Source organism: Octopus bimaculoides, chromosome 26 (assembly GCF_046866305.1).
Source record: "Octopus bimaculoides isolate indiv1 chromosome 26, ASM4686630v1, whole genome shotgun sequence".
Classification (NCBI taxonomy): Eukaryota; Metazoa; Mollusca; class Cephalopoda; order Octopoda; family Octopodidae; genus Octopus; species Octopus bimaculoides.
In genome coordinates, this window is record NC_142953.1 from 1,972,729 (window position 1) to 1,995,127 (window position 22,399).

At 37.4% G+C, this 22,399-nt stretch overlaps 1 protein-coding gene across 20 annotated transcripts in view; it reads right to left on the minus strand.

Annotated features, from left to right (window-relative positions):
• The window catches only part of LOC106875841 (phosphatidylinositol-3,5-bisphosphate 3-phosphatase MTMR4), a 113,614-nt gene that overhangs the window by 16,157 nt on the left and 75,058 nt on the right, over positions 1-22,399 (minus strand). For 7 of the 20 annotated variants that reach the window (XM_089342668.1, XM_089342666.1, XM_089342669.1 and 4 more), the window contains 10 exons: positions 22,138-22,325; positions 21,860-21,982; positions 20,823-20,934; positions 20,382-20,577; positions 19,509-19,694; positions 18,657-18,827; positions 16,551-17,693; positions 14,548-14,793; positions 8,464-8,514; positions 2,112-2,308 (listed from right to left, as the gene is read on the minus strand). In XM_089342668.1, coding sequence (XP_089198794.1) covers positions 2,112-2,308; positions 8,464-8,514; positions 14,548-14,793; positions 16,551-17,693; positions 18,657-18,827; positions 19,509-19,694; positions 20,382-20,577; positions 20,823-20,934; positions 21,860-21,982; positions 22,138-22,325 — 2,613 coding nt within the window. The remainder of the gene's footprint in view (positions 1-2,111; positions 2,309-8,463; positions 8,515-14,547; positions 14,794-16,550; positions 17,694-18,656; positions 18,828-19,508; positions 19,695-20,381; positions 20,578-20,822; positions 20,935-21,859; positions 21,983-22,137; positions 22,326-22,399) is intronic. The other 13 variants (XM_089342680.1, XM_089342679.1, XM_089342686.1 and 10 more) reach the window with 3 other exon arrangements.

The following is a 22,399-nucleotide window of genomic DNA, read 5'->3' on the forward strand; positions in this document are numbered from 1 at the left end:
GTGTGTGTGTGTGTGTGTGTGTGTGTGTGTGTGTGTCTTTGTGTCTGTTCCCTATCACAACTTGACAATTGGTGTTGCCACAATATGGCCGCAGTCTGATAATTTAAACAATTAAAAGATTATTGATCTTATTATATTATATTAATATATAAAATTTACATTAACCTTTTAGTATTGAGATTACTCTGTCACATGTAATACAAGCAGAATACTTTGGACCAGATACAACTGGCTTATTATATGCAAATAGGGTTAAACCAGGTACTAGATCCAAGACAGCAAACACTTTTAGTATTTATCATTAGATTTCTCGACCAGCCATCAAGGCTGACAAGCAACTTCTATAATTCACGAACCCCTCCACCTCTCTCTTTTTATTACTGTTTGAAGTCTTAAACTTCTGTGTAATTTTGGAACCAATCCTTCAAGTGTAATAACAACATACAGGAAATTCCAGAGATAGTCTGTCCTGAATTTCAGAGACGTAGAAAGAAAAATTGAGAAGACATACACAGAGAGAGAGTACTACACACACACACACACACAGAGAGAGAGTACTACACACACACACACACACACACACACACACACACACACACAAAGTCATAAATGACAAAAATAGTTTCATGAAATTTTATTTAACAATACGGAAATTCAAATATCACAACAAATTGTTTCATAACTTAAAAACATGTAAACAATTTTGCATTATTACAAAAGATTTTGTTCATTTTGCATTAATGCAGACATGTAAGAAATTTATTATTAAATATAATAATATAAATTATCAACAAGTTTTAAGTTACGAAACAATTTGTCATGACATTAGAATTTACTTGTTAAATAAATTTTCATTCAAGTGTTTCCTGTCATTCATGACTTTATACACTCCTTATTGCTTTCTCTTCTTTCGCACGATATATTCTATACGTTTTGTAGAATGACACGTTCAGGAGCTTCTTTTATGAGTAACACCGGATTACTTGAATCCATATATCCATGGCTTAATGGTTAAAGTGTTGCACTCATGATTTGCTCTGTGATCTTTTTGTCATGTGACATGTGGCACCCCGTTGCACCTGTACAGGTAACGTCGATCTGATGGACGGAGTGAGCTTATGACTACACAAACATTTGATAACTACAACCAAGAAATTGTCGAACTCTCATGTTGTTTAATGATGGGAGAGTCCACGTAAAAACACCCACTACACTCTCGGAGTGGTTGGCGTTAGGAAGGGCATCCAGCTGTAGAAACTCTGCCAGATCAGACTGGAGCCTGGTGCAGCCTCTTGGCTTCCCAGACCCCAGTCGAACCGTCCAACCCATGCTAGCATGGAAAACAGATGTTAAACGACGACGACGATGATGATGAATTTAAATGATCCGAAATATATTTTACTCAAGAAAACTCGGGGATTTCAAAGAGATTAATTTTCCCAACAAACTACGTGGCCAATATTTTAGCTTTGGCTTCCTGTAGCATTAAAGAATATAAGAGATAAATCTCGCCAGGGTAGGATGTTTAATCCGTCACAGATAGCTTCCCCACTTGTCAGCAGAAAGAGGAAGAGTTGAAGTTTACAGAAACCCATAAAGACAGCTCTGAGACTGAAATATTGTTAGTTTATGATTAAAGCTGATGGTGATTTAACTCGAAAATATTCAAAGTCAAAATCTGTCTTGTAATGGTATCAATACAGAACAGATAATGAATGACAGAAGGGACAAGGGTTGTCTCCCTTGCATGAGAAAATTTTTTTTGTCTTATTTTTTAAACATTCTTTGAAATGAATGTCAACAAAGTTAGTATGATTCTTGTGATATCAAACATTTCAGAATTGACTGCCTGATGAGTAAAGCGGTACTACTGTGTCACACAGAAACTGAAGAGAACAGACAAAAGAAAAACTAGCTAGACAGGAATGAATGACAAAGCATTACCTATTTTCCTTTGTGTTAATTGCAATATGGTGTGTACTTATCCCGAACAGAAGCAAAATACATTTAAAAACAAGTGTGCTGAGTTAGTTATTAACCAAAGGCAGACACAAACTCCTGGATTAGGTTTGTTGAAATTGTTGAATAGCATGGCAGGTAACATAGCTTACCGACAGTGGTGTTTACGCCTCACAAACCAGAAGGCAGCTTCACACCCAGCACAGTGGGTCACTGCATGGTCTGGAACCCAAAGGGTCATTTTAGAGTCCTTTTCATCTATATGCTCCCAGCTGACGTCAGAAGCTGCATTGCTGCAGTGTCCCAGCGAGTGAGGCTCCCCACTCCCAGACGATTCAGGCAGGGATGCCTGGAAACAGACAACAAAATGTTAATTATAAATTATGTATTTAACGAAGTAGTTGTTTAGCAAGAAACTTGTAAATTCCTTAACAGAAACGATACAACCTTAGACAAAGAGTGAAGCAGTAGAGTTTCAAATGAGCTTTGAACAAAAGAGAGAGAGAGAGAGAGAGAGAACAAGAACAAAGGTTAACAACAACAACAAAAACTGTATCTTGTCAGCCCCTCCTCCCTGTCCCACCACTGTGGAAATTCATACAACTCGTCTGCTGCTATTTTTCACTGAAAATAACACAAGACCTTTTGGTATTGTTGGATCTTGGACAGTTCCGTATATGATGCAAAGAACAAAAATAATGGTCAGAGAACAAGAAACAACCTTCACCCTTTAACTGTAAAATTAAATTTCATGATTATTCTGGTAATTATGTTAAAGTAGTTACCAAAAATTAGAATTGGTGGTATTTTCTGCAAGCCATGTTGCATCAATAAACTCGACATATTTCAACAGAAAATGGTTTTTTTAACATGACAATCCTCAACAAAAGACAGATTGATAAATAAAATTGCTAGCGACAGTTAAGGGGAATGAAATTTGGAGTAGGATATATCGGATTCCCACAATAAAAGACTGGAGGAAACTATGTGTATCTGATATCAGTTTCAAATTTAGGCACAAAGCCAGCAACCTCAGGGAAGGGTAAAAGTTGATTACATTGCCCCCCCCCCCCTCCGTGTTTAACCGATACTTATTTTATCAACCCCTCCCTCAAAAGGATGAAAGGCAAAGTTGGCCCTGATGGAATTTGAACTCAGAATGTAAAAACGGACGCAATACCACCAGGCATTTTGCCCAGCCTCCTAACAATTCTGCCAGCTTGCCACCTTGAATAATAATAATAATAATAATAATAATAATAATAATAATAATAATAATAATAATAATAATCATCTTTTCTACTAAAGGTACAAGGCCTGCAATTTGCTGGGAGGAGACTAGTCAATTACACTGACCCCACTGTACTTAATTTATTGACCCCAAAAGGGACAAAGGCAAAGTCGACCTTGGCAGAATTTGAACTCAGAACGTAAGGACGGACAAAATACTGCTAAGCATTTTACCCGGTGTGCTAAGGATTCTGCCAACGTGCCGCCTCAGCTTGTTATATAATATCATTTAATCCTTTAACTTCAAAATTAAATTTGTTTGGGTTGTTCCAGTAATGATGGTGAATATTTACGAAAGAGAAAAGGGGGTGGGGGGTTGGCATTTTCTGCAAGTCATGTTGCCTCCATAAACTCGACACATCTCAACAAAACATAGTTTCAAACATAATTTTTCTCAACAAAGGATAGATTGGTATAAGAACAACGATCATGCGATATCAAGACCAAGAGACAGCAACATGGTTAAACAAGTCAGCATCACCGAAATACTGGAACTTTTGATCACCATCTTTAAACGTCTTTAGAATTCAGTGTCTCACTGAACCTGTTTCCACACACACCATTAATATCACCATTTAACATCCGTCTTCCATGCTGGCAGGAGGAGCTGGATGGTTTGATAGGATCTGGTGAGTCAGACGATTGCATTGAGCTCCAGTATTTGTTTTCATGTGCTTTCTATAGCTGGATGCCCTTCCTAATGCCAACCACTTTACAGAGTGTACTGGGTGGTTTTTATGTGGCACCAGCACCAGTGAAGTTGCCAAGTGACTCACAGTCCAGCTTTATGTGAAGACAAATAAAAGGAGCTTAGACATCCAGGAAAACTTCAGTATACGCATATTAAGCAGCACAGGCAGCCACACACACACACACGCACACACACACAATTTAAAAACAAAACATTATGGTTTATATTAAATGTCTAAAACAGGAAATACTGTTATTACATTTAATTGAAATAAAAGTGTGGGGGGGAGGTATTTAGTTTCTGCAAATAATTCTCATTTATCAACAAAGTCCTTGAGAAAGATTTGGTCAAAAACAATATGGAATTGATCCAGCTGACTGGCTGCAGCCAGTAGTAAAAGCATAAAGGCAAGGGTACAATATAAATCTACCAAAAAAAACAAAACAAAAAAAAAAAACAAAAAAAAAACAAAAAAAAAAACAGCAGTTTATATATGTAATTGTGAGAGCAGTTGAGTTTATTTCAGATATTCTCATTTCAAAAATCATCTCTGGCTAATTGTTCAAAGGATGTTGGTGTTGCCTTTGTGGAGGTTTGCGCTCTCTCAGTGCTCTTGTTCACATTGTTTTGAATAAATCGTGTGTTATCTCATAGCTTTGAGATTTCACTGATGGGACTGTATATCCTTAGAAAGACATTGTAGGGTAGGTGTGAAAGGTTGGATCTGGCCAGTTTGAACATAAAACAGGGAGAATATTTCGGCTGGATATGACTGATTCACCCCTTTAGCATCCAGATGACTTTTTTCTTAAACGTAATAATTATTTATTCTGATTGCTTTTGAATTAATCAAGCATCATCTTGAAGCTTCAAGATGTTCACGACAATGTGACTGCTTAGTTTTAGAATGACATTGTAGGGTAGGTGTGAGAGGCCTAATTTGGTTGGTTTAAATTTTTGGCCAATTAAAATTGTTTGTTGGTTTGGCTTTAATTAAATAGAGCGACATCATTAACTTAAACTGTATTCAATTAAAAAAAGGTTAATAATGAAAAATGCAGTAACTAAAACCGTGTTAGTGGCCAGACTTTGTCGTAGCCAAATTGGGAGAAGAAACAAAGTAGGTGAAATAGTGGAGTGAGTTTGGATCAGCCTGAAGCGAAGAATTGGTGGGTGGGTAGTTGGGTGTGGGGTGAAAATGCTATTTCTCTTTAAGAAGCAAGGGAAATGTAATAATATCATCTGGTTATAACGGAGGGAAAAATAAAAACAATATAAACGGAAAGCCTCAAAGCAAGAACATAATGGAAGTGAACCTGTCTTGTAGCTGGTTTGGTTTGTATGTTGGTTTAAAACAAAGAATCTACTGTTATAACACACCTCTAATCTCATACACACTCTGATACTATGGAATTCCTGATCTATATCCTGTAGCAAGTATGTTTCTATTGTATGATGACATCAGGTAGCCAATAACTGTGGACAAGCTTTGCATAGCATTCTACAAGGTTTTTTTTTTTACCAAAATCTTATTCAACTATATACATACATATATATTTTTCCGAATATGTGTAAATCTGTATAGAATAATATATCAGTTGAATAAAGTTACAACATGATCTGGTTTTCACATTTTATATTATTGCATTTAAAAAAAAAAAATTTTTTTACAATGTTGGAGTGCGTTAAACATTAAAAAGTATAATTAGTAATGTTCATAAAGTTTAATTAGCACTTTCATACGTTCGTAGAAATCATCAGATTTCAAAGTGAAAACCAGACCATGTTGGAACTTTATGAAACTGATATATATATATATATATATATATATATATACACATACCCTCCCCTTATATATACAAAAAAAAAAGGGGGAAAGATCCCCTTCATTTCTTTCCAAGGCACAAGTCTGGGCAAATGTTTCAGTCATTTGACTGTGGCCATGCTGGAGCACCACCTTCAAGGGTTTTAGTTGAACAAATCAACCCCAGGACTTGTTTGTTGTAAGTCTAGTACTTATTCTATTCTTTTTTTTTTCTGAACCGCTAAGTTATGGAGGGGATGTAAACACACCAACATTGGTTGTCAAGTGATGGTGGTGAGACAAACACAGACATAAATATATGCACGATGGGCTTCTTTCAGTTTCTACCAAATCCACTTGCAAGGCTTTGGTCAGCCCGAGGCTATAGTAGAAGACAGCCAAGGTGCCATGCATTGGGACCGAACCCAGAACCATGTGGTTGGAAAGCAAGTTTCTTATCACACAGCCATGCTTGCCAACATGTACACAAATACAGGTATGTCAAATACCATAAAAGACAAACGCTCAATTTAGAAGGGGAGATAATCACAAGGATTATACGTGCGTGCATGTGCGTGTGCATATAATTAATAAGCCACTACTGGAGCAGTTGCTGTCTAGATGAGGTGCAACAGGGTGGTGAAGTAATGATGACAACCAAAGAAATTATGAACAGGTGGGTGAGTATAGAATATCTCTTAAAATTGCATTTAACAGATAGTTAAGGTGCATATGTTAAAGAGTGGACCAGAAAAACAAAAATCATTCATCACTTGTGAGTTTTGTGGCAAGTACCAAGCTTTCAGTAAGTATTTTAGGAAGTGGGGGAGGTGTCTGTGTAGTCACAAGCAGACATGGTCACCCACTCAGCCCTCTTGTCCAAGACCTAGCTGAACATGAAGAATGCAATGGATGGAATGGGGAAGGGAGGGAGAAAGAGAGAGGGGGAGAAAGAGAGAGGGAGAAGGAGGAAGGGAGAAAGAGAGAGGGGAGAAAGGGAGAGGGAGGGAGAAAGAGAGAGGGGGAGAAAGAGGGAGGGAGAAAGAGAGAGAGAGAGAGAGAGAGAGAGAGAAAGAGAGAGAGGGAAGGAGAAAGAGAGAGGGAGGGAGAAAGAGAGAAGGGGAGAAAGAGAGGGAGGGAGGAAGAGATGCACAGCTGGTACTAGTTTACAATCAAGTAGACTGGGGCAATGTAAAATGGACAAACTACCCCACAATCTTTCTTGAGCCTGAAAGGCTACAATAATGCAGGACAATCCGTACAAGCTTGTCCAACTACTATACCATTGGAGCATGAAACTTAAAACAGCTCACATTTAAATCTTGCGTATATCATACGACATTTAACTCTCATAGGATGGAATACTTTTGTGGATCTTCACAATACCAGAACAGTGTAATAGACACAGACATACATACACATATGCCTATGGGATTATTGCAATAGGGAATTAGGTTTCTCCAAATTTTATCAGAAACATGTGTAAGCTAACTCGAATAAAATGTATAACTATTCATTATATTAGTGCATTTTCTATATTATTCTGTAACATATCAATTTTACTTGGTGACCAAACCTTGGATTTATGAATTGGATTGGGGAGTTTGTTAAATTCGGATTACCTAGATTTCTAAATCTATCATAGAATAAATTTGTTAGCTTGGTCTACATCACTAAACAGAGAACTTATTAAATATTTCACCTGGATCGTTAATCATTTTCTTAAATATTTGATATATATGTTTTATGTTATGTTAAGAAGTAGTTCATGGTACTACAATTGTTGACTTAAGTCAAATACTGCAAATCGTTGTTAGAAAATCTGCGTAGGTGGCGCCCAGACTGGTTACTTTGTATTAGCATAAAGTTATGTAAGTTGTAACAACGAAGTAAAATGAAACTGATATTTTGAAAGCATTTAATACGCACATTTCAGGTTTGTCTAATATGTAATAGGAACTGCATCCATTACGTAAACCTTCTTCAGTTAAGACATTACAAAATGTGAAGAAATTGATAAAAATATTTCAATATATATAAGATTAGAGCAGAAGGAGGATAGATATGCATATGGGCGGGGGAGGGAGAAAAGGGAAGAGAGGGAGAGAAAAAAAGAAGAGAAAGAGATTTAAAGTAAGATAGAAAGAGCATCCAGCTGTAAAAACCCTACCAAAACAGACACAAAAGTCTGGTACAGGTTCAACGTTAACCAATGATGATAAAGGGGAGGGGAAGAAAATATTTCCATCAATTTCTTCATATTCTGAGATGCTTCAACTGAGGAAGGTTTACTTAATAGATGCATTTCCTATTATATGTTACAAAAACTTGAAATGTGCATATTAAACGATTCCAAAATATCACTATTTGGTTTGACTTCATTGTTACAACGTATATTTTCCCACACCAGAAGATTTATCTTAAAAGCAATGAAATTATATGCAGAAGCATTTGAAACAACAAACTAATGAGTTATTCAAATGAAGCATTAATTAAATGTTAAATATTATTTTAGATTTTTAATTAAAAACATTAACTGAAATTTAACAATTAAATAGAACAGAAATAACGAACATAATGGTTAGTTTAATGGCTAAGTGCTTAATATTAATCAGATGAGATGGTAGTAGTGGTAATAACAACAACAATAATAATAATAATAATCCTAAGAGATGATATCTAAATGCAGAAAAGATACATAAAAAATTTTCTCCCAGACCTTTTCCTTATCGTCCAGATAAGACAGCAGAGGGATCTCGTAGCAACATTTCTAAATGCAAGGATGAAAACAATTTGTGAAAATAAAATTAGGCATCCAGGAGGTGGGGTGGGGTGGGAGGAGAGCTGGTACTTTAAGTATTTAGTAGTTGTTTAATAAGAATTTCATAAAGTGAAAGTAGAGTTGGGACGTGTATATGCATATGCACACAAATATATATACACACACAGAGTCCATGGTGTAAAGTGGTTGGTGTTAGGAAGGGCATCCAGCAGTAAAAAAACCATGCCAAAGCAGACATTAGAGCTCAGTGCAGTCCTTTGACCTATTGGTTCCTGTCAAACCAGCCAACCCCGACAGCATGGAAACAAGGACATTAAAATGATGATATATTAATTTGTTACGCCATGTGGGCAGTGTCTGATGACTGTGCCAGGACACAGTCTGGCATGCTCTTAGCACATGAAACTAATAGTAACACAGAAAACGTGTTTATTAAATAATATTTATCTCTCACCAGATGGAGTACTTTTTAAGTTGATCTTGTCATTGCAGAATAGTATACTATATATATATATATATATATATATATATATATAATCATGAAGTATATTTTCCACCTAAATGTGGCAGTCCCATATATATATATATATATATATATATATACATACATACACACACATATATATATATATTCACAAATGACAGAGAAATAGTTTGATGAAATTTTATTTAATAGCTAAATCCTAATTTCACAACAAATTGTTTTGTAACTTAAAAAACATGTCAATAATTTATATTATCACATTTAATAAATAAATTACCGGATTACTTGAATCCACATATTGTGACTTAAATTTATATATATATATGATAGATACACAAATGATAGCAAATGGAATAAATAGCATTATTTAAAATCACTATAATTGCTTTGAAACATTTTTTTGCACCTGTAGTACATTGGTGAGATGTAGCCAATACCTGTATTGTACACAGCAGTGTACAAGGATTTTACCAGAATTATATAGTAAGAAAGAGAGAGAGACGTGTATATATATATCACAGATTATTGCAATTAATGGAGATAATATTTCTTGGTTATATACAAATATTGGGTTGCCAGATAAATCTGTGTCTTTTGGAGTTTTCCCCTCCCATTTATTTTAATCCTTTCCGAAGCCATTTGAATTAATAAGAAAAGTATTTTTATTGTAGCATTTTTTGTTTTGGTAGTTTTTATCATTTCTGAAATTCGAACACACTTTTACCTCTTTTCTGACATGACAATGGAGTGCCAAATAGGTTAAAGGAAAAAAAAAAAAATTACAAAAAAGTAAAAAAAAGAACAACAGGCACAGGAGAGGCTGTGTGCTAAGAAATTTGCTTCTTAAACCGCATGATTCTGGGCTCAGTCCCTCTGGCTGACCAAAACCTTGAGTCGATTTGGTAGATGGAAACTGAAAGAAGCCTGCCTTGCATATGTGTATCTACGTCCCGGTAACTTAGCAGTTCAACAAAAAATTCCGACAAAAAAGTACCAGACTTGAAAAGAAAAAAGAACAAACACAGGTACCAGGGTAGATTCATTTCACTAAAAATTCAAGACAGTGCTCCAACATGGCCGTAATCTCATAACTGACACAAGTAAAAGAGAAAAACGATAAAATTTATCTGACAACCCAAAGGTCTTCGAATCTGCCCCCCCCCCCCAAGTCAATTTTGATTTCCTTCAGAAAATCAAAGGACCTTGTCATACTTTATATATTAACAGATTAAGGAATGATAGCTTCCTTCCTTCCACCTAATCATACTTTTCTGTATACCAAAATATTCACACACACACACACACACACACAATTTCATAAATACAGGAGTTATACATGAACTATGTCAAGTTGTTCAGATAGTGCAGGAATTGAACAGGCAGGCACAATCTGGTAAGCGTTCAGGCTCACATTTGGTATGGTACACAAGCCTGTCCAATGATTGCACTAGCAGAGCATGAAACTTGCAGTAGCTCATGTATAACTTAGTGTGCTCATTACATAACACTCATCTCTCACTGAGTTGAGTAGATTTCTGCTGATCCTACTGACATGTGAACAGTCCACTGTATATATATAATGAAAAGGTTGGATAATGGTTTCAAATTTTGCCACATGAGTAGCCATTGTAGGGAGAGGACTAGTCAATTACATCAATGCCCAGTACTTTATCAACCCTGAGAGGATGAAAGCAAAGTCGACCTTGGCGGAATTTGAACTCAGAACGTAGTGGCAAGCAAAATATTAATACTACTACTACAGCTATTAATAATAATGATGATGATGATGCCTCGAGTAACAAAAATACTGGTACTGTGCTCAATCTGCATGCCAATATTCCACAGTGATTCCGACTGTGTGTGTGTGAGTGTCTTTACACAAACACACAAACACAAATGTATGTTGTGTGTGATAGGAGAAGCAGGATTCCTAACATGAAACCAATACTGATAAGTAACAAAACAGCAACTGATGGAAACAAATTCAGACAGTAATTCTCTTTTACCAACTAAACAAATATAATAAAGTGGAAAAGCAAAAAAAAAAAAAAAAAAAAAAAAGACCCGAAATGATTTAAAAGGAAAAACTGTGAAAATTAAAAATAGAATTTTTTAAAAAATGACAAAAAAAAAAAAAAGAAAAAGTCACATGCACACAAACCCCACTATGGATGTCTGGCGAGCAAAAAATACACGTCTATTATTTAAGTGAAAAAAAAAAAAAATTTACTTTAATTACATAAAGGCCAATCTATAATTTTCAACATTCCAAACATTTTTGTTGTGGTGTTATGCTAAACAGATAATACACAGCCTGTCGATGATGGAATGGAAAAAAAAAGAAAAACACACACACACATATATATATATATACACACACACATACATAGCATCATGTAGAATATTTACAATACATGCCTATTGTGTATACACTCACTTTATAGTATACAAAGAGAAGCAACATGTCTATATAATGATGATGATGATGATGATGATGAAGTTGATTAATCAACACATTTCTGTTAAGTGGAATACAAATCATTATTTTGAAGGGTTATCAGGAATGTGAACATTCATGGGTCACATTCTGGTGCCACGTATAAAGTGTCCATGATGTCTGCCTGCACGCCTGTCTGGCTCCCCATGTTGGTGGCATATAAAAAGCACCATCCGAACATGACCGATGCCAGTGCCGCCTGACTGGCTTCCGAGCCGATTTGCCTCAGTTTAATTCCTACTTGTGAATATATATATATATATATATATATATATATATATATATATATATATATAAAGTTGTAGTATATTGTCAACTTAATGTGACAATCCCAGTAAGGGAATACACTACTGCCGTTTAGCCCTAGGAAGCTGGACCGCTTCCTGTCGGCCTTGACACAATTACTGTGTCCTTCAGTTTGTGAAGGGGAGACAAGCTCCCCCACCCAGCCTAGCCAGCATTCAGGGACATGTTTCTGAGTCTTTGCTCGTCATCAGCCGGAAGTAGCTTGCCAGCTGGATCGAGAGGCCTGTTTCTCCTTCACAAACTTATGTAAATCATAGTGAAGTTCATTCACTGATCAGCAAAATTAGAAATATAATATTTCTAAATCTCTGAGAGAGATTTAAGCAGTAGTGGAGCGACAAAGTTGTAGTATATTGTCAACTTAATGTGACAATCCCAATAAGGGAATACACTACTGCCGTTTAGCCCTAGGACACAGTAATTGTGTCAAGGCCGACAGGAAGCGGTCCAGCTTCCTAGGGCTAAACGGCAGTAGTGTATTCCCTTATTGGGATTGTCACATTAAGTTGACAATATACTACAACTTTGTCGCTCCACTACTGCTTAAATCTCTCTGAGAGATTTAGAAATATTATATTTCTAATTATATATATATGTATATATATATATATATATATATATATATATATATACCGGAGTAAGCACATAAAATGTGCAACAAAACTGTCCGATGAACGGGAACATGAAACTCAGAGTAACAGTCTTTTGTTATATTTCTGCTGCTTTTAAATAAAGTGTGTGTGTATATATATATATATATATATATATATATATATATATATATACTTATATATATAAACTCTTTTAACCAAATGGAATCACAGTAAAGATGGGTTAAATACTTGAAACAATAAAACAAATTGACATATTTTCAAGCATTGAAAACTAAAGAGTGTTTGTTTAAAAAATTTTCAGATCAACTCACAACAGTTTCAATCTAAAAAACACCCCCCCCCCCCCCCCAACACCACTCACCAAAAGATGTAGGATGTTTGCCTGTCTGCTAAAGCAACAGCACAACATCCTTGATCATTAAAAGATCATCTCATAGCTTTAAGTGGATTTAAAGAAGGATTATAAAAAACAAAACAGGATGTCAACTCGAAATTTTGTAGGGTCTGTAAGTTATTAGCACCGTCTTTGTTTTTTGTTATTTCCTTGTCCAAAACAATCCATAAATAAATTAGAGAAGGAGGGAGTTCAACTTTTATTTGTTTATCCCAGCTAATCTGAGGAGTCTAGGGCACTGCCTTTGGGGTGGGGAGGTGGGGGAAGTCCCTTAGTATCCTCCTCCCCTCCATGTGTCTGTGAACTTGAGAATCATCAGCTTATGGTGTTGTTGATTAGCCCGAGGTGAACCTTGCCTAACCAATCTTTTAACTGAAAGGTGTGAAGGAGTGTGGCCTAGTGGTTAGGCCGTTGCACTCACAATTGCTAGATTGTGGGTTCGATTCCCTGATTGGGCGGTGTGTTGTGTTCTTGAGCACAACACCTAATTTCACATTGCTCTAGTTCCCCTTCAATCAGGGGGGATCGTTTGCCTGCTCACCTAGCTAGCAGGGTGGCATCATTTGAAGGCTTAAAACAATGCAAAAGTGCATTGTGACCAGTGATGTGCAACGACATCTGATAGCCGGTCAGTCATGTGATAACTAGAAGGTATTCCAGCTGTGACCATCCTGTTTTACTACATTATCCAATCCACTGTGTCCTATTTTTTGAAGGAGAAGGGATGAAGAATCTCTTTATATGCGAAGACCACATTGAATTAAATATCACAAGGAAACATTAACCCCCCCCCCCCCCCACCGCGCCAAAATGAAGAAAAAGAAAAATACAAAAACAAAATCGTGACCTTTGAAGAAACAAAACTGTCAACTGACCTTTTTAAATGAATTAAAATAACCATGTTTCTGGGTAATTAACAATATCACAATAATTATAATACTAGATATAATTAGCATTGCAATAAATTATAATTGTAATTAAAAAAAAAGAAAAAATTATTTATTGTAATTAACAACACCACATTGATTATAAAATATGTAATTAAGACAAGAACCTGATGCAGCTCTTCTGCTTGCCAGCTCTGGTCAAACCATCCAACCCATGCCAGCATGGAAAATGGACATTAAAGGATGACAACGACGACGACGATGCTAATTGCAATAATAGTTATAATATTGTCTTATCAATGATTAATTATTATTTTTTTTTAACACAAACCCTAAACTTTTCCCAGCACTCGACTGGTATTTCATTTTAATGACCCTGAAAGGACGAAAAGCAAAATTGACCTTGGTGGAATTTGAACTCAGAATGTAAAGACGAACGAAATGACGTTAAGCATTTCACCCGGAATGCTAACGATTCTGCCAGCTCGCTACCTTAATAACAATAATAATAATCCTTTCTTCTATAGACATAAGATCTGAAATATGGGGGAGGGGGTAAGTCGATTACACCGACCCCAGTGTTTCACTGGTATTTATCTCATCGACCCCAAAAGGATGAAAGGCAAAGTCAACCGTGACAGAATTTGAACTCAGAATGTAAAGGCAGATGACACTCCGCTAAGCGTTTCGTCCGGTGTGCTAACGATTCTGCCAGCTTGCTGACTTTAATTTTGTGAATAATTAATTTCAAACTTCTAAAACTTGAAACAGTTTAACAAACAAAATAAAACTGAAATTAAAAAATTTAAAAAAGAAGAGAAAGAAGCAGAATATCTTACGAGTTCATCTTTATCGGATATTTGCCGAACGGTGCCGTTGAAGGCCGACGCTTGATATAATGTCGCTAATTGCTCAAGATGCCGTTTCTGTATTTCAATTGTTTGGTGATAATCTGAACGGATCTCGTTCACTCTCTGTTGAACTGTATCAGGGTGGGTGGTCAAACCGTCTGGATCCAGGTGTCTTGTGACATTAAAGCTGGTCTGGTTTTGGGCTGTGCTACACTGTTTCAATAATGGTTGGACCTGTAACAAAATGAAACAAAGAAAAAAAAAAAGAAAGAAAAAAGACCTTTGGGTTAATAAATTAACGTACGCAGCATGACTCCAGCCACAAAACAGCATGAATTAATTAAAGACAAAACTAATTAATCATTTAGCATTGCCACAGTTTGGTAAGTTTCAAAACCTGAAACTCTTGGCCCCTGAGTCACACTGTTGCGTCTACTGAATACTAAAAAAAAATATACATACATATATAAATATATATATGAAAATGGAACAAAAACGCAATAGAGGACATTAAATCATTCGGACAGATAGATGATACAGAGACGGACAAGAGAAACAACAATTAGAAGGACAGGCAAAAAAAAAAATATGGGTCATTCGTGGCTTTCTTTCCTCAGTTAAGTTCCAGAAGTCACTACCGTTTCGGGCAATACATACACAGAAAAGAAATTTTATATTAAATTTGTAATTAAAGAAAGATGTTTCGTATCAGAGTTTGTGAACATTACCATAATACTATTATTGGTTCCAGGTTTCAGAGACTAAATTACAGGTTCAGTGCATTTAAGAATGGCAAGAATAAGGGACAGAACAATTACCACAATCGATTTTTTTTTTTCCTGTTCAAAAGCACCAGTTTCTTTTTCTTGATAATAATAATAATACTTTGGCAAAAGACATACACATATACACATGAATGTATGTATGGGTATACAGCCTGGAAATTCCTGCTTACGGTAAAATTACTAATAGTTACCATGAAGCACAACTTTCCAATAACAAAGAACAGTTTCATTCAACAAATGTATTGAGTTCTTTTTCCTTGAGTTGTCCTACTTAGTACGTACGTACACACACAAACCTAGAGAATGTAAAAACTTGTGTGTCTGAATAATTTCACCAATAATAATTTTCCTGCCAATTTTATTTTTCCCAGGAGGAGGAATGTCAGAAATGCCAAAACATTGGATTTTCTAATACTATGGCAACTTCACTGTACTCTTATTGATTTTTTTTTTTTACTACATGTGTGTGTATACATGCATACATTCACACACACACACATCATTTAATGTCCGTTATCCATCTGGCCTGGCTTTTACAGCTGGATGCCCTTCCCAATGCCAGTCACTTTACAGAGTGTACTGGGTGCTTTATACGTGGCACTGGCATGGATGCCACACATGTGGTACTGGCTCTTTATATGTGGCATCAGCAAGCACGACGTGCTTTTCATGTGACACATCAAAAGCATCCATGTGCATGGGTGCTTCTCATGTGGCACCAGCAACCATAAACCTTTCTACTAAAGGCACAAGCCTGAAATTCTGGGAGAGAGGACCAGTGTTTCACTGGCACTTAATTTATCAACCCTGAAAGGATGAAAGGCAAAGTTGACCTCAGCAGAATTTGAACTCAGAATGCAGTGGCAGATGAAATATCGTTAGGAATTTTGCCTGGCATGCCGCCTTAATAATAATTACCATTTCTACTCCAGGCACAAGGACTTGGAATTTTTTTTTGGAGGGGGGGGGAGGGGGCTAGTCGATTACATCAACCCTAGTGTGTAACTGGTACTTATTTCATCAACTTCAAAAGGATGAAAGGCAAAGTCGACCTCGGTGGAATTTGAACTTGGAACGCAGCGGCAGACGAAATACCGCTAAGCATTTCGCCCGGCGTGCTAACGATTCTGCCAACTCACCCACCTTAATAATAATAATAATAAATAAATTAAGAGCTTGTAGTTAAATATGTAGGGTGTCCCTTACCTTACTTTCAGCAGCAGGTGTCACTGGGGTGAGTGCTCTTTTCAGACACTGTGCCATGGGTATATTTGGTGTGCTGGGACAAGATTTTGTCTTGGAGATATTCATTTTACTTTCAAACAAATAGTTGAACTTTAGAGATGAGCGGGGGATAGACCGATATTCAGTCTCGGCCGGGGAGACTGCCGGTGGCACTGCCGAAGAAGAAGAAGAGTCGCCACCATTGGCGTCTATCCGGGAGTCGCTAATATCACTGGTGCTTGTACTAATACTGGAGTAAATTTGTAAAGTCCTTTCCGCGTTACATTTTGCACTATAGTCGTCTTCTTCACTACTACTGCTACTACTGCTGCTGCTGCTGCTGCTATTGCTACTACTACTAGAATTTTGGTGCTCGATGTTGCCGTTCATGTAAACATTGGCCGGCAAGTTAGCTGTGCTCGACGACGATGACGATGACGTTTTAGCAGTACAGGTATTTCTGAAATTGGTTAATTTATTAAGAGGTTCATCTACAATGGGAGCTATTGAATTGCTAAATGTTTCATTGACGGAGACCTGGGAAGATTTGTTCAAAGTCCTATGTGATTTACTGCTGACAGATGTAATAAAAGAAGGGAGCGAGGAATTGCCGTTTACCTCACTGTTTGTAAGGTTTGTCAAGATGTCACCGTTGAGAAGTTCTTCTCCGAATTTTATCTGATACTCCATTTCTGTGTTCCCTTCTTCAATGTTATCTGCTGGTTCGCTGTCGGGCGTCGAAGCACAGTGGTTACCGTTGAACAGTTCCTGGGGAGGGCTCGCACTGGTTTCTTCCAATAAATGATTGCTGTTCACGTTTATTAGACTGTACACGCTGTTGCTGCATTCTTTGGCCGGGAACATTGCCTGCTCATGATTGTCGACAGCAATGTTCGGGTCGCTCAACCTTCTGCTGAAATAGGCTGGGTGCTCCACACCGACCAAGTCGTCGTAGGAGCGCGTCTTGCCCAAGTTGTTGTGATCGACTTTATGCTGCTCATCGAGGAAATGATCGCTTGCGTTTGTACCGACAATGTCGTCTGAGCTGGTGGAGAAGGAATTGTTTGAGAGAAAAACGTGGGTCCACAGGGTTAGGTTGAGAACATGGCATGATGGATAGAGAACCTGTAAAGAGAAGTGTATTTGGGGAAAAAGAAAAAGAGAAAAAAAGAAAAATATAATTTATGAGTGAAACAAACAAATTATTTAATCAAGTAAACATCATTAATTATTTAATTAATTAATTAATTATATTGGCAAAATACCAGAAATCTGTATGAAACTGATCAAGCTGATTAAAATATTCTTTCTACCGTAGGCACAATGGAATAGTGGGGGGGAAGGGACTACTTGATTAGACTGACTCCCAGTGCGAAACTGGTATTTTATTTTATCAACCTTGAAAGGATGAAAGGTAAAGCTGACCTAAATGGTACTTGGATTCAGAACATAAACCCCACCCAAAAAGTCACTAAGCATCTTGTCTGGTTGACAACCCTCTCAGCTTGCCATCTTCATCCGGGGTGTAACAATTCTTTTAACAATAATAATTTTTTTTTCTACACTAGGCACAAGGGCTGACATTTTGTGGGGAAGGGGTAAGCTGATTATAGGGACCTCAGTGCTCAACTAGTTCTTTATTTTAACAACCCTGGAAAAAGATGAAAGGCAAAGTCAGTCTTTGTGGCGTTTGAACTCAGAATGCGAAGACGGATGAAATTCTACAAAGAATTCTGTTCAAAAGGCTAACAATTCTACCAGCTCAACAGCTTATCATCATCATCATCATCATCATCATCATCATTTGGCATCTGCTTTCCATGGGGGATACATGATAATATGGATGGGGAAGTGAGGAGGGAGTAGGAGATGACTGACAGTGTAGAATAATGATGATGTAGTAGACGGGAGAGAGGGAGAGAGAGAGAGAAATAGAAAGAGAGAAAGAGGACATAATGTTGGGTTGGCAATAGGAGTAGATGGGGGAGCGAGAGTAAAGCTGGTGTTGTGCATGAGGATGGGGGGGGGGAAGCTGTCGGATTATATTGGATTTGAAAAAAAAAACAAAAACACAATAATCACCAGTACCTGATCTGTTGAAGGGTTATACAAGGAGTTGGTGAACCTTTTGTTGCCAGGCAACAGGAGGGACCAAACAGAAGCTGTTTTGGTTTTCAACTTGGCTTTCTTGCGCTCATTGGCGTTATTGCATAAAAATGTCCCAAAGAGGCGGGAGTAAGTATGCTGGACTAATTTTATCTGAAAAACAAAAAAAAAAGTTAAATAAAAAGAGTTCAATATGTGTATATTGTTAATATTGAACACAGATCAATAAATAAATCGCAAGTATTCAATGAGATTAAAAGAAAGATTATTGAGCTGGTTCATTAAATGTAAAGCAATACATTTGGCATACAATGGTCAAGAAATTTAAGTCATCAAGGTCTCTAACACATCACACAGTACCTTCATAGTTTTAATAATCGCTTTGCCACACAAGTGTCATCATCATCATCATCATCATTTAGCATCTGCTTTCCATGCTCTCATGGGTTGGACAGTTTGACTGAAAACTGGTAAGCTGTCTGGCTACACCAGGTTCCAATCTGGTTTGGCATGGTTTCTATGGCTGGCTGTCCTTCTGAACACCAACCATGAAATGGGTGCTTTCTACATGCCACTGGCTTGGGTGCCAGCCATGTGACAATGGCATCAGCCACAACTACAGTTTCACTTGGCTTGACAGGTCTTTTCAAGCATGGTATAATGCTAAAGGTCTCGGTCACTTGTCACTGCCTCTGTGAGGCCTAACGTTCGAAGGGTGCCTTGTACGTGTTACTGGCACGGGTGCCAGTTACGGGACACTGGCATCAGTCATGACTGGAGTCTGGTGTGTGTGTGTGTGTGTGTGTGTGTGTGTGTGTACCTTAATGAACTTACCAGAAAGGCTTCAGAGAATTCAAAAGCACATGGGAACTGACGATATATCTGGTGTACACAGTCCAGCCATTGTAAGAAGACTGGGCAACGTTCATTGGAATCACCGTTGTTGACATCATGACCACACCGATCAGCAAACTTGTGGCCAAACTGCAGCCATTCTCTTTCGACAAGAACATAGAATCCCTGGAAATTAAAAAGAGAGAGAGAAATCAATGACTATGATCAGATTGTAAAACAGCAAAGAACTACAAAAATATATATTTAAAGATGAATAGGTGCAGGTGTGGCTGTGTGGTAAGAAGCTTGCATCCCAACCACATGGTTCCAGGTTCAGTCCTACTGTGTGGTACCTTGGGCAAGTGTCTTCTACTGTAGTCTCAGGCTGACCAAAGACTTGTGAGTAGATTTGGTAGATGGAAACTGAAAGAAGCCAGTCATATATATATATATAAATAGATATGTGTATATATATATATATATATATATATATATATATATATATATATATATGCATACATACACACACATGTATATGTGTGCATGCGTATTTGTGCGAGTGCGTGCACGTGTCTGTCAGTGTTTGTTCTCCCCACCACTGCTTGACAACCTGTGTTGGTATGTTTATATCCCCATAACTTAGCCATTCAGAAAAAGAGACTGATAAAATAAGTACCAGGCTATCAGGCTTAAAAAAAAAAAAAACTAAAGTATTGGGGTCAATTTGTCTGAGCAAATTTCTTCAAGGTGGTGCCCCAGCATGACCATGGTCTAACAAGAGAAACAGGAAAATAAAAGAAATTGATTAACGGTCGCTTAGAATCCCTACAGTAAGGGATGAACCTGTTTAGAATATGAGGAGGTTTTACTTACATAGGAAGTTCTGTAGTATGGATCCAAAAGCAATTCTGCCAAGGCCACAATTTGAGGGGTCCTATCCCAGCCGTCGGAGCAGTGCACCAAAACCGGTCGACCTTCTTTGTGGATTGCACTAGCAACGACACAGGCAGCTTTCAGCAGATTAGCAATATGGTGAAGCCACTTGGTATTTTCAAGCCCAGACAGCCAGCTACAAAGGTAAAAGAAAGCCAACAGATAAGCAAAGTAAATAAGAGTAGTTCAAATTCTGCCAAGGTCAACTTTGCCTTTCGTGCTTTTGAGGATCAATAAAATAAGTACCAGTTGAACACTGCCCCCAAAGCTGCCCTTGTGGGGGCAGAAATTTGAAACCATTATCATTATTAGTGAAAATTGTTCAGATTAATAAATATATCAGGTACAGAAAACAAGATTAAAATAAGAAAAAAAACTTACTTTGTTTGATCAGGAGATGATCCACACAAAGTCCTAAGGGCACAGAAGCTTTTCCTGATGGAATGTATATTGGCAAGGTTCATGAACTGGATCTCACAATTTGGATAATATTCTGGAGGAAGAAAAGAGAGAAAAGAAGACATAAAAAAAAAGGGATTGGTTTAGATAAGGGATGTCATTTAATAATATTCAGGAGGTGACAGGGGGAGCTTTAGACAAGGTCAGAAGCAAACATTCTTATTAGACTGTCCGATTTTTCAAAAACATTTTTTCAAATTCAATTTAAGATATCTTTGGAGTGTTTTAGACGAAATTTTATATGCTTAATAATTGATGTGTACTCTTTACATACAGTAAACTTCTGATGTAATGCTGTGGTTAGGTTCCAGAATACCGTATTGTTTTCAAATGCTGATCATCAAAGGTGGACGGACGTCCTCTACCTTCTTAATTTTCCACCAGGGTTAAGTGAGAAGGTATAAAGTAGAAGCAGACAGAGGACATTTGGATAGAATATTACTGGAAACAACGAGAGATGGGTTGGACACTGTGATGCTGATCTGATGTAGGAAACATCAGTCTTTTAGGACTGGAGATTCTGACACATTATCAACCTCATTCCCTGATAAACAGGGTAAATTCACCTTAAGAGCAGTGGTTCTCAACTGGGATCCAATATGGCCCTTCAAAAAACAAAAAACAAAAAAAAAACCCTTCTCTCTCCATGTCACCAATCTTATGCAAGAGAAAGGCAAAGGGGCTGATACAGTTTGGCAGAAGTGACATCACAACTCATCCCTACAGCTGAGTAAACTGGAGCAACGAGAAATAAAGCGTCTTGCTCGAGAACACAACACAGAGACCAGTCTGGGAATTGAACTCACAACCTCATGATTGTGAGCCCAACGCTCTAACCACTGAGCCATGTGCGTTCACTTTGACAATTTTGACAGAGAATGAATCTGATGTCTACCTTTAGGTCACTTACAGATAAACAAAATACAGGACAGAGTTATTTAGGGATCAGGGCAACATACCTGCACATTCACAGCCACCGCCCTTTGCTCGGTTGGCAATAGCTGCACTGTATGACCTAGCATCGATAATCAACATACCAAGAGCATTGGTGGAATTCTCTCTTATACCCATTGTCATCTCATCTGGAATATATAGAAAAAAAAAAAAAGAAAAGCACGTGAAGATTAATGTTATGGAAATGTAAGACATGTGTCATGGTAGAATTCCAAAACAATTTCCAAAACTGCATTATGGAAAATAACAAAAAAAAAAAAGAAAGAAAATTGTGGAGACTGACCTTTGTCAATGCCTTCTGTGCTTTCAGTAATGTCTGCTTGGGATTGAAACTTACTGTTGGTGCCTGGGTTTCGCGCACAAGCCATGGCAATGGCTTGCAGTAAATTCTCATCTTCTGTTTTTCTCCAGCCGAGCCAGCCAATTTCCGGTTGACTGCTTCGGGAAATAACTGCCCCACTGCGTTGATCTCTGCACACAATGGGGAAAACAACGATTAGGGATTAACAAACAACAATGGAAGAAATCCTGCACACACGAAATCA